The following is a 12,963-nucleotide window of genomic DNA, read 5'->3' as shown; positions in this document are numbered from 1 at the left end:
ATTTTATTAGAAATGCACTTACACTGAGAGAGAATTCACAATGGTCCAATAAGTGCACAAAACTACCTAAGATTTTTAACACTGACAAAAATGTCTTGTCAGGCTACATCACTTTAAAAGACACTTTACAGCATTCTTGTAGCATTAGAAATAGGACAAAAAATAAAAAAAATAATAAAAAAAAATCCACCAAATTTGGTCCAATAATACAGATTTTGTTTAAATAGGGGTTTTTGTTTTGTTTTTGATACAGGTAATTCTTTCAAATTAAGATGACCTATCTTTCTGATACCATTTTCTTATCAAAATAAATGTTCAAATATATTACTACACTTTCAAATAATAAGCTCTGTAGTGGTCTTTCACCTTACTTTAACATAATACAGGTAAACAAATATGTGTAGGAAAGCTAGAAGCCAAGCTATAACATTTATGGAAGTATTCTTTAATATATCTTGTACAGTTCAAACAGGTGCAATCCATTTAAATTTTTAAAGCAGGTAAAAAGACTTCTGACTCCTACGGTCACTGTATTTTTGATATATTACTTTCATAAATGTAGCTAAGCAGTAATTTCTCACATCATCACATGAACAGCTCCAATTTAGCATAACCATCATTGAATTAATTAAAGAGAGATCATTCTGTAAAAAACTATGGATAACTATATCACTTAATTAACAATTGTCTATATACCATAACTCTTTAACAGGTAACCGTGGTATTGAATTCCTTCAAAAGGCAAGTGGCCATGCATTGTTAGCACCACGGTCTGCATGCTCACAATACAAACAGGAATTATCACCCATGGAACTTGGAACAAGAGAATATTCTTTAAAAACATCAATAATAATACCATGTTAACAAAGATAAGAAGCACTTTTTTCTTTTTTTTTTTCTTTTTTTTTTGTCTTTTTCCTTTTTTTTTCAATTTTTTACCCACTATTACAAATTTAGAAATTGCACCTTTGATTGTTTAAAACTTTCTTAGGACCTTCATTCACGTTGATCAGGGTCCACCTGGCAAGATTTCCAAATATAAAGGAAAGTCATTAGTGTTTTCTTTATATATTGTACATCATGTACAATGGTCCCTTTGAAGTATACCTGTAGTTAAAGTAGTTATTGAACTCAAAACTAAAAAGTATAAAAAGCTATCTTTTTTTTTTTTCAAAAACATATAAGAAACAATGCAAAAGGTGTTATGCATAACACATACAAAGTGATTAAAAAAATCAAACACATATTTGTATTTGACAGTAGTTTAGTATCCTTCATCTAGCAGTACTAATTAGCTTAAAAGGATTCAAGAAAGGCTATTTAGGAGCTCTGTGGTAGAGAATGGTCACACAAAGTAAGAACTAATTAAGAAACCAAGTGCTAGACAACCAAGAATTGTATATGGGTGATATGTCACCCAGACTATCTTTTGTGAGAAGCACTTTCAATTGTTTTTAAAATGGTTGAATGACCTTTAGTTAAACAACAAAGCATTCACATGTTAGAAAGTAAGAGAATGTTTCTTTTATGTGTAAGCATTGAGCCTCTCTTTAGAGCGAGTAGAATGAATGTCATGAAGCTCTTGCTCTTCCTTTGACTTAATATCCTCATATTTTTGCATTCTGCAAGCATCTTTCACATAGGCCCAGTTGGCAGACAAGACCATGAGATAATGGACCTGTAAGAAAGGTAACATGGAGTTAGGCACCAACAAACTTAGTCAGAATACATGTTCATGCTTCAAAAACTAGAGGATCGAGTTTGGGATTTTATCAGAAGGGAGGCATTGCTAAGTCAAGACCTACTAGTACAGCAATATGACACAAAGTTCAACCCTGAGGTTTGTTAATCTTAGCTCATTTAATCAATGCTCAAATAATCAATGCTCAAATAATCAATGTTAATTACTTAGCTCATAGCTGAGTTACTGTTAGTGTGACTAGCAGTTGGTAGCAATGAGTGTAAAAATTTAAAAGAATTGAAATTCAACAAATTTCACCAACTTAGTAAGTCTGTAAATCTATGTGGAAAAATGCATTCTGGTAATTTCTTTCAGAGCTTTACCTACTTAATTACTATTTGTTAAAGCAGTTGCTTAAGACTGAAACTTGCCATAGATACTCTGCAGCCTTATGACTACATAACCAATATAATTATGGAGATATCTGAATTTTTCTTAAAGTTAGCATTGCCTTTCCATTTAGCCACAATTTCTTTCTTCCACCTATAGCTCTAGTTATTTCATCAACCTTTATTTATTTATGTATTTATTTATTTTTACGGGGAGTTTTCCCAGTGTTCCATCCAAAAACTAAATACAAAAAGATCTGAAAAGAAAGGGAAAACTTCCCCTTCTTATAGTGGGTATTGGAGATTGGATCTGACTTGCTTGCAGCCATCACAAATCACTAGATGAGCTACAATGATATATTCACGAAAATCTTGGTTTATTTATACTAGCAAACAGGGAGGACAGGATGTCTATGAATACTTTTCAGGATTAAACACCAGTTAAAGGATATTGGCAATTATGTCACATCAATAAATGTTTTCACTCAGCTTTGAGTAAATTTAATCTGAGAGTTAGTGAAAGGTATTTTAGCAGTAGAAAAACTACATTGTGCTCATGTTTTCCATTACAAATAGAGGATGTAAAATAGCCAATTCCTTTTGAGATGGAGCTTAGTTGTTTTAAAAATCACACAGTATGGATGTCAGAGCTTAATGACCTGATGATGTCCAGTCTTTTGAACAGTGGCAATTAATAAACAAATGAGTGAAAAATTCTAACACAAAGTCACTAAAAAGGCTGAAGCTGTGGTCTCCAAGGAACTGCTGCCAAAAATACTTTTTTTGATGTTTCTCCTTCAGAAGCTCTCTGCATTCAGTCCCTTTTGTAATTTTCTTAGTCTTCACAGCTGTGGCTGTCTACAGTTTAAATCTACAGTTTAAAGCTACTCCAGCTATCTGTTTGAGCAGCAAGCTGCTCTCCTGTTCTTCATTTGACACCTATCCGAGGAAAATGATCTGAGTTGCAGTGTCATAAAATAGAAACAACTGTTCAGAGAATCTGTCCTCTAGGGAAAAAAAAAAAAAAAAAAAAAAAAAAAAAAAAAAAAAAAGGTACACATCAGTATTTCTGTGTATCCTTCAAAGCTTCTTAATATCTATAGAACAATACAAGCAGCAAAACGTGACAATAGTGCAAGTGCTGGAGATGGTAGTGTACGCTGTGTTTCTGGTCATCATTTAGTGCACAGGAAAAAGAAATGCTTTGTATCAAGCTAAACTATTGAACTATTGCAAAAGTTATCACCATGACTAGTATCTGGGTTCTAAATCAAACGAGAGACACTGTTGTCAAATCCCCATTAAGATGAATGAAGTCCTTACCTTACCCACTGCTACTTCCCCTCCTCCCTCCCCAGTAAAACTCTTGACAAAATTCCAAAACTCAAAGAAACAGGCTGGTAACCCTAATCATTTTGTATTCTCAGAGAATTACAATTTGCAACAGATGAAAACAGATGCTATTTTTTTGAGGGCAAGATTTCAACTGAAAATAAAATATGAACCTCTCAAAAATAACGTCTAAGTACACAGATGAGAATTCTAGAAGTGGAGGGTATCTGAGCAGTGCACTTACATCGTCCTGACTTTTTAAAATATATAAACCAGAAAACTTTGCAGCTTAAGATTATGATGAAAATGGCATGTAGGCCCCATGTGGGGAAAGATTCTTGTAGACTCAAAATATTTGGTAATATCCCAGTATGAGTCAAATTTAAAACTAATGTCTTGTATTTTCACTTGGCATTTTTCTTAAAAAAAAAAACAAAAAAAAAAAAAAAAACAAGTACATTGAAAGTACATTGACCATTGATCAAAACTCCCATTTTGTTGGAGTTGTTGGAAACAACTATCTTAGCCTATATAATAATGACAATCTCAAATACATATTTATGATATAATTACCTATATATTAAAGAACCCCACCACTTTTTTTTTTTTTTTTTTTTTTATTTAACACCAAGTTCCTAGATAACATTATCACACAAAGGAGGTCATCTCTAAGTGGCTGTCTAATTGCATTTCACACTTCCCTAACCTGACTAGCCTGAAGCTAGCGGGGCCCTGTCAAGGCTTATTCAAATTGAAGCAGGGCAGCTTCCACTCTCTGCCTCGGGATGTTCAATTACAGACATACAAAAGACAACGCAGGGTCCTTCCATACTCTATGAAATGTTCCTGCTTAGACTTCTTCCTGAAGATAAGGTATGCTTCAACTTTTCAAATCTGTAGAATTTGCACCCAGTCTAGGAAGGGTTTGTTTGTGTTTTTCCTTTTTTTTTTTTTCCTTTTTTTTTTTTTTTTTTAGGGTTGCGTTGGGTTGGCTTGGGTTTTTGTTTTGCTTTGTTTCTTCCTTTCCTCAGCAGGGCAAAAGTCTGAAGAACTTCTTTTCCCCTTACCTGCAGTTAATATCTTTCAAAAGAACACAGTTACACCTGGAGGGGAGGAACTAGCCCACTTATACATTTCCCTGCTTCTTTTTTCAGGATAATTGATCACCTCTTCAGAGAACCTCTAGAGGACATAACTAAACTCAGTTTATGTGGAATTTTAGGCAGAAGAATACTGCTCAGATACAAACTTTCCCTTCCTTGAGAAGGAAAAATGTATATGTTATAATTCAGTTTTGGTGTAGTGGTGTAGTATATCACAGGCGGGATACTTGATAGTCAAGCAACCCTTTGGGATGGCAGTGTTTACGTTTAAACAACTCTAAACCGTCTGGTTTCTATCTGGCACAACATTGAGAACAATAAAACTAATATGCATTACTTCAATGATCATTTGTGTATCCTGTTATTTCTATTCAGACACAAGTAAAAATAGTAATGTTCATAATCATACATAACCCAAATTTAGTATAGTTCAAAATCCTGACTAACTTTTCTGTGCTTAAGACTCACATATAGCACCTACAACATAAAGAACACTTTTAAGGATTTTTTCATGTCCTGCTGTACTGGGTCTGGCTGGAATGTTAACTTTCCCAGCAGCAGCCCATACAGTGCCGTACTCTGTACTTGTAGCTGGAACAGCAGTGTTATCACACCAGTGTTGTGTCTACTGCTGAGCAGCAGTGGCACAGCATTGGGCCTTTCTCTAACCCTCCAAGGGGGTGGGCAAAAAAGTGAGGAGAGAAACATCACTAGGGCAGCTGACCTAAACCAATCAAAGGGATATTCCATACCATGTGGTGTCACACTCAGCAATAAAAGGTGGAAACAGGAAGAAGAGGGGAGGGGTGGGCTCTCGTTGAGAAGACGTCGGTCCTCCTCTCGAACACCGGCTGCGTGCGTTGAGGCCTTGCTTCAAGGACGTGGTCAAACATCGCTCATTTGTGGGAAGTAGAGTAATTTCTTTCCTCTGCACTTCCATATTGCTTTCATTTATTTTGTTTGTTTGTTTTCCTCCCTTTTTTCCCCTTTCCCTTTTATTTCCCCTTAGTTAAATTGTGTTCATGGTAGTCTTTATTTAATTATTATAATTATTTCCCTTTAATTAAATTATCCTTATCTCAACCCGTGAGTTGTTCTTTGCTTTACTTCTCCCCCTCCTCATCTAAAGGAGGGGGAGTGAGAGAGCGGTTGTGGGGTTTAGCTGCCCAGCACGGTAAAACCACCACACCTGCTGAAGTCTAAGAATGATAATTTTTCAAAGTAAAATATTTGACATTTTCCTTCTCTGCAAAATCAAGTTTCCCCTGCCATATAATCTTGAAAGTATGAATTTTTCTATACTTCAACTAATTTATAGACCAATTTTCTTTTTGAACCTAAAATAGCATTCTCTCTTGGAGACTAAACAGGTCTCCAATTAACTGTCCAAAAAAAAAATAAATAAATAAATAAATCAACATTCCTATACAAACCTGAGACCAAAAAGGTTTAAAGTAATAGCTATGCAAGAATTGTTACTTATAACTAAATGTCTTTGCAAATTCTAACAATTTTTTGGTTGTTTTTGCAATAAGCATTTTCTAATATGTTGTATTTTAAAACTACAGACTAATGAAAAGTATCTTGCTGATAGATGGTCTTAATGTGTATGAGCAAACTGATTTCTTTGGTAAATTTTATGACGTCTATATCTCCAGAACTGATGATAGAGTGAAGTATATCAATGTAATGACCAAATGTCATTTAAAAGACATAAAATGGTGATTTTACCATTTCAGTTATTCAGCAGTTTCATAGATGGTGCAGTATTACTGCTGGTTGATAACAGATACAAAATGCTTACTACTTCAGTCAGATGGGCTGTTCTTGTTTAAAGAAAATGTCTGTAAGAAATATTTTCAAGTTGCAATAAATTCACGTGCTTTCCTTTTGTAAAGGACAGGTATTTTAATTTCAATTTTCTGTTAAGAAATCTCATTAAAATTCACAGACATGGAGACTTGCTACTTTTGTGAATATATACAAAGACACTAAACTAACTTCATCAACTTAATATATTCGTGTTTATTTTTGCAATAGCACATACAGGGAAGGACTTTGTTTCTCCAGTGACTTAAATGGCCTCTGCACACTTTGTTCCTTACCCTAGCCAACTGTTGACACCTTCTGCTGATTTGAGCACAGGATCTTTCTCCTTGCTATATGAGGCATTTAGGAGACAAAATACATTCAGCTGCTTGTTGTGATTTAGACTGGTGGGCAGCCATTTGCTCACTCCCCTCCAGATAGAGGGGGAAGAGAACTGTGGGGAAAGGGAGGATAATAACCATGGGTTGAGGTGAGAATAGCTTAAAGAAAAAGAAATGAAAGCAATAATAATAATAATAATAATAATAATAATAATAATAATAATAATAATAATTTTATTATATATTTTATTTTTAATTGATTTTAATTTTAATTAATATTTTATTTTTAAAATATTTTTTAAAAAGAAAGAAATGATGCACAGTGCAATTTCTCACCACCTGCTGACCAATGCTCAGCCAGTCCACTGAGCAAGAGCAGCCCCCCTGCTAACATCTCCAGCTGTTATTGCTGAGCATGCCACCACATGGTGTGGGACATCACTTTGGGCAGCTGGGGCCAGCTGCCCTGGTTGCATCTCCTTCCAGTTCCTGGTGCTGGCAGGGCAGCATGATGAGCTGGAAAGGCCTTGGCTCTGTGCAAGCACTGCTGTGCAATAACTAAAACCACTAGTGTGTCATCACCACTATTTTAATCAAAAATCCAAAACACAACATCATATAAGCTACTAGGAAGGAAATTAATTCTGTCACAGCTGAAACCAGGACACTGCCCTAAATTACTTCTTTTGAGAAATTAAACTTCCCTTAAAGAAAGGGAACCTGTTAATACCTGCTTGTCCAACTAGATTCTGAGCTCTCCCTTTTGTTTTGTCCCGTCTTTCGGCTACCATAGAGGGTGAAGCACACTGCCCAATCTATAGAAGCAGTCTTGTTTTAAAATTATGACCATTGAAAAGTAGAATGTGCTAGTCTTTACTTTGAGCGTCAAAAACAAGGTAACAAATTCATGAACAAATAAAAATACTTACAACACAGCTTCAAACATAACGAAGGGTAAAAAGACATAAATCTTGCTAAACAAGCATTTATCAGTATTTGAACTTTACTAGCATTTGAACTTTACTAGCACTTATGTCCTTAACTTATATTTCTTCTTCTTAACTTGTATTTCTGTTGAAATCATCAGAGTGTTATCATGCTTGCTCTGTGCAGTCACAGAATCCAATAAAAAGCATATTTGGATAGGGGTAACCCTTAAAAATATGATAATAGATGGGAGCCATCAAAATGAATTCCTAGTGGATCAGTGCTTGGTGTAGCACATCTAAGGTATTTTTGATATGGTACTGTGAGCTTTTTTAAAGCTTTATTGAAAGTATCATGTATTTGAACTTACATGGCTCAATGTACATACTAAACTTGTTTCTATTGAAGGAAGGTATATTCAGTTCGTTTTCACTGAAAATCTTTTGGTAGCTGAACTGATTCAAAAATCTTATTTGAAATACATAATTGTTATCTGAACAAATTAGCATTTAATAATTACTAGTGAATAAAGTTCAAAACAATAATGCAGCACCAGAGAAATAATATTTTTTTGGACATGTTTTCATAATACTAATATATATATTACAATCATTACTATTTAGTCTTCATTTTCTTCAGCTGGAAGCAGGAAAAAAAAAAAAAACAGATTTAGGAAACTTGATGAAATTATTAGAATAAAGCACTATTACAGAATCACAGAATTATCTAGGTTGGAAGAGACCTCAAGATCATCGAGTCCAACCTCTGACATAACACTAACAAGTCCTCCACTAAACCATGACGCTAAGTTCAACATCTAAACATCTTTTAAAGACCTCCAGGGATGGTGACTCCACCACTTCCCTGGGCAGCCCATTCCAATGCCTCACAACCCTCTCAGTAAAGAAGTTCTTCCTAATATCCAACCTAAAACACCCCTGGCACAACTGTCACCAGGCACATGGGAGAATAGACCGACCCCCACCTCTCTACAGCCTCTAATGTACTTATAAAGAGTGATAAGGTTGCCCCTGAGCCTCCTTTTCTCCAGGCTGAACAAACCCAGCTCCCTCAGTCACTCCTCGTAGGACTTGTTCTCCAGATCCCTCACCAGCTTGGTCGCCCTTCTCTGGACTCTTTCAAGCACCTCCATGTCCTTCTTGTAGCGAGGGGCCCAAAACTGAACACAGTACTTGAGGTGCGGCCTCACCAGAGCCGAGTAGAGGGGGACAATCACTTCCCTAGCCCTGCTGGCCACACTGCTTCTTATGCAAGCCAGGATGCCATTGGCCTTCTTGGCCACCTGAGCACACTGCTGGCTCACATTCAGCTGACTATCCACCAATACTCCCAGTTCCTTCTCTGCCTGGCAGCTTTCCAACCACTCATCTCCCAGCCTGTAGCTCTGCCTGGGGTTATTGTGCCCCAGGTGCAGGACCCAGCACTTGGCCTTGTTGAACTTCATACAGCTGATCTCAGCCCATCGGTCCAGCCTATCCAGATCCTCCTGCAGAGCCTTCCTACCCTTGAGAAGATCAACACACGCACCTAACTTGGTGTCATCTGAGAACTTACTGAGGTGCACTCGATCCCCTCATCCAGATCATCGATAAAGATATTAAAGAGGACCAGCCCCAGTACTGAGCCCTGCAGAATGCCACTAGTGACCAGCCTCCAGCTGGATTTGACTCCATTCACCACGACTCTTTGGGCCCACCTATCCAGCCAGTTTTTAACCCAATGAAGTGTACGCCAGTCCAAACCACGAGCAGCCAGTTTCTTGAAGAGAATGCTGTGGGAAATAATGTCGAAAGCCTTGCTGAAGTCAAGGTAGAACACATCCACAGCCTTTCCCTCATCCAGCAAGTGTGTCACTTTGTCATAGAAGGAAATCAGGTTCGTCAAGCAGGACCTGCCTTTCCTAAACCCATGCTGACTGGGCCTCATCACCTGGTTGCCCTGTAAGTGCTGCATGATGACACTCAAGATAATCTGCTCCATGAGTTTCCCTGGCACTGAGGTCAAACTGACAGGCCTATAGTTTCCCGGGTCTGCCCTCCGGACCTTCTTGTAGATGGGCGTCACATTTGCTAGCCGCCATTCGACTGGGACCTCCCCCAAAAGCCAGGACCATTGATAAATGATAGAAAGCAGCTTGGCCAGCTCCTCCACGAGTTCTCTCAGTATCCTCGGGTGGATCCCATCCGGCCCCATCAACCTGCATACATCCAAGTGCCGTAGCAGGTTGCCAACCATTTCTTCATAGGTAGTGAGGGCCACATTCTGCTCCCCATCCCCTTCCACCAGGGAATGGGGATGGGGAGCATTACCCTTCAGGGTAATGTGTATCCAGAGAGCAACTGGTTTTGCTGCTAAAGACTGAGGCAAAGAAGGCATTAAGCACCTCTGCTTTCTCCTCATCTTTCATAACTAAGTTCCCCCCTGCATCCAATAAAGGCTGGAGATTCTCCTTAGTCCTCCATTTTGCATTAATATAATTGTAAAAACATTTTTTTGTTCTCTTTGACGGCAGTCACCAGATTGAGCTCCAGACGAGCTTTGGCCTTTCTAATTTTGTTCCTGCACTGCCCCATAACATCCTTATAGACCTCCCGAGTGGCCTGCCCTCTTTTCCAAAGATTGTAAACCCTCTTTTTCCTGCTAAGCTCAAGCCACAACTCTCTGTTCAGCCAGGCCAGTCTTCTTCCCTGTCAGCTCGCCTTTGGGCACGTGGGGACAGACCACTCCTGCACCATTAAGATTTCGTTCTTGAACAGCGCCCAGCCTTCCTGGACTCCTCTGCCCTTCAGAACCGCCTCCCAAGGGACTCTACCAACCAGTGTCCTTAACAGTTCAAAGTCGGCCCTCCGGAAGTCAAATACAGCGGTTTTACTGGTCCCCTTCCTGGCTTCTCCAAGAATGGAGAACTCTACCATTTCATGGTCACTCTGCCCAAGACAGTTTCCAACTACCACATCTCCCACCAGTCCTTCTCTGTTTGTGAAGAAAAGGTCTAGAAGGGCACCTCCCCTGGTAGGGAGGTGCCAGCTGTGTCAGGAAGCTATCTTCCACACTCTCCAGAAACCTCCTAGACTGCTTTCTCTGGGCTGTGTTGTGCTTCCAGGATATATCTGGGAAGTTGAAGTCCCCCACAAGAAAAAGCACTGATGATTTCACAACTTTTGTCAGCTGCCTGTAGAACTCCTCATCAGTCTTCTCATCCTGATTTCGCAGTCTATAACAGACCCCCCACCAGGATGCTAGCCTTGTTGGCCTTCCCGCTGATCCTAACCCATAGGGACTCAACCTTATCATTCCCAGCCTCAAGTTCCGTGACATCAAAACTCTCTCTGATATAGAGAGCCACACCACCATCCCTTCCATGCTGCCTGTCCCTTCTGAAGAGCCTATAGCCAGGCATTGCAGCACTCCAGTCATGAGAGTGGTCCCACCACATTTCTGTGATGGCAACCAAGTTGTAGCCTGCCTGCCGCACGATGGCTTCCAGCTCCTCCTGTTTGTTACCCATGCTGCGTGCATTAGTGTAGATGCACTTCAGTTGGGCCACTGCCTTCTCTCCCAGCCTTGTCATTGTTACCCCTGGCACAGCTCTAACAAGCCTTGTTTCAGCCCCGTCCCCCTTCACACCTAGTTTAAAGTCTCAATGAGCCCTGCCAGCTCCTGGCCCAGGATCAGTTTTCCCCTTAGAGATAGGGACCCGTCTGTGGCCATCAGGCTGGGTGCCAAGTAAAGTGCCCCATGGTCAAAAAAAAACAAAATTTCTGTGTTGGCACCAGCCTCTGAGCCATGTGTTTATCAGGTGGGCTTTCCGTGTCCTCTCTGTACCCCTCCCTGCCACCGTAGGGATGGATGAAAACACCACCTGTAATCCCGCTCCATCCACTAACTGTCCCAGTCCCCTAACGTCCCATTTGATGGTCTTCAGGCTTCTCTTTTCAGTGTCATCACTGCCAGCCTGGACTATTAAAAGAGGATAATAGTCAGAGGGGAGAACCAGGTTGGGAAGCTTTCCGGCAATGTCCCTGACCCTGGCCCCAGGGAGGCAGCAGACTTCCCTACGGGTAGGGTCAGGCCAACAAATAGGGCCCTCTGTTCCCCTGAGAAGGGAGTCGCCCACAACAATCACCCTTCTTTCTGTCCTGGTGGAGGCAGTACTGAGGTGTGGAGTTTACTTCCTCGCCGTAGGCATCCTCCTGGGAAGACTTTCTACCTCTTCCTCAGCTACTGGTCTTCTCAAGTTCCAGGGCCTCAAACCTGTTGCGTAAGGGCACCTGGGAAGGTGGGGCTGGTGGGGGAGGGCATCACCTGCAATGTTGAGCAGGGACCTGTTTCCAATCTTCCTCAACTCCTAGGCCCCCTGCCTCTGCCCAACAGCAACAGGGCAGGGGGTCCACCCCCATTTGGGGTGTCTCACCTCGATACCTCTCCTTGAGGCCCTGCAGGGAGTCGCTCCACCAGTCTATCTCCCGCTCACACTCCCTGATATCCCTCAACCTCTCGACTTCCTCCTTGAGTTCTGCCACGAGGCGGACCAGGTCATCCACCTGCTCACACCTCACGCACACGGTCTCTTTGCCCCCCACAGGTGGTAGCAACAGGCTCAGGCACTCTCTGCACCCAGAGACCTGAACTGCCACAGTTTTGAGCAGGCAGTCGGTCTGGATGTGTACAGACTTCCTGGAGAGCACACTGTGCCTGGTGTACACCACTGCAGCTGAGTTAGCAGTAGACCGCCATTAGAGGAGGTGTTCGTATGGGCGGGGGGGAGCGCTTTGCCCTTCCTGCTCACCCTGCCTGCGCAAACTGCTGCGCCTCACCCTTCTGCCACACCACGCCCTGTTTGCCCATCCTGGTTGCCATGCTGCTGGTCACTCGCGCTCCCTATGGGCAGCTTATGAACAGCCGGGGAGGAGGCGCTGCTGGCTCCACCTACGCCTCCTTCTTGCCTCGTTCACCCCTCTCATGAGGGCTGCCGGGTCCTGGCGGCTCCCTCCAGTGGGCTCTGTGCCGGAAAAGTTAGCCCTGCCTGTCTGATCCCCCACTCCACTGCAGAACGTGTCTGTCCCAGAGCCAATAGCCTCACCAAGTCGCTCATTACACTATTGTACATATTATTTATGATTTGAAACAAACAACCACAACAACAAATTTTTTAAAATATGTATTCTTCCTTCAGCTCTCTCTGCTTTGTTTTCAGGGTGTCATGTAACATTGAAAATACGGCAGGGAAAGCCAAAAAAAATCAGTAATGCAACAGGAATACTAGCTTCATTGAATATTTTCTGGCTGTCTCTTTTTATACATGTAATTCTAGGGAGAACAAAAAATGTATGGCTTTAGGGTTCAGTGAAAAAATATCA

The 12,963-nt window shown here is 40.8% G+C and overlaps 1 protein-coding gene across 1 annotated transcript in view; it reads right to left on the bottom strand.

Moving 5' to 3' along the window:
* Positions 1–1,525: 1,525 nt before the first annotated feature.
* The window catches only part of GPM6A (glycoprotein M6A), a gene marked incomplete at both ends in the record, with an annotated part of 111,985 nt that continues 100,547 nt past the window's right edge, over positions 1,526–12,963 (bottom strand). The window contains one exon of the mRNA XM_084286759.1: positions 1,526–1,678. Within this exon, the coding sequence (XP_084142885.1) occupies positions 1,526–1,678 (153 nt within the window). The remainder of the gene's footprint in view (positions 1,679–12,963) is intronic.

This window comes from Netta rufina (genome assembly GCF_964035555.1).
Source record: "Netta rufina genome assembly, chromosome: 4".
In the NCBI taxonomy this organism is placed as follows: domain Eukaryota; kingdom Metazoa; phylum Chordata; class Aves; order Anseriformes; family Anatidae; genus Netta; species Netta rufina.
Note: the sequence above shows the minus strand (reverse complement) of the source record. Positions and strands in the feature narration are given on the sequence as shown.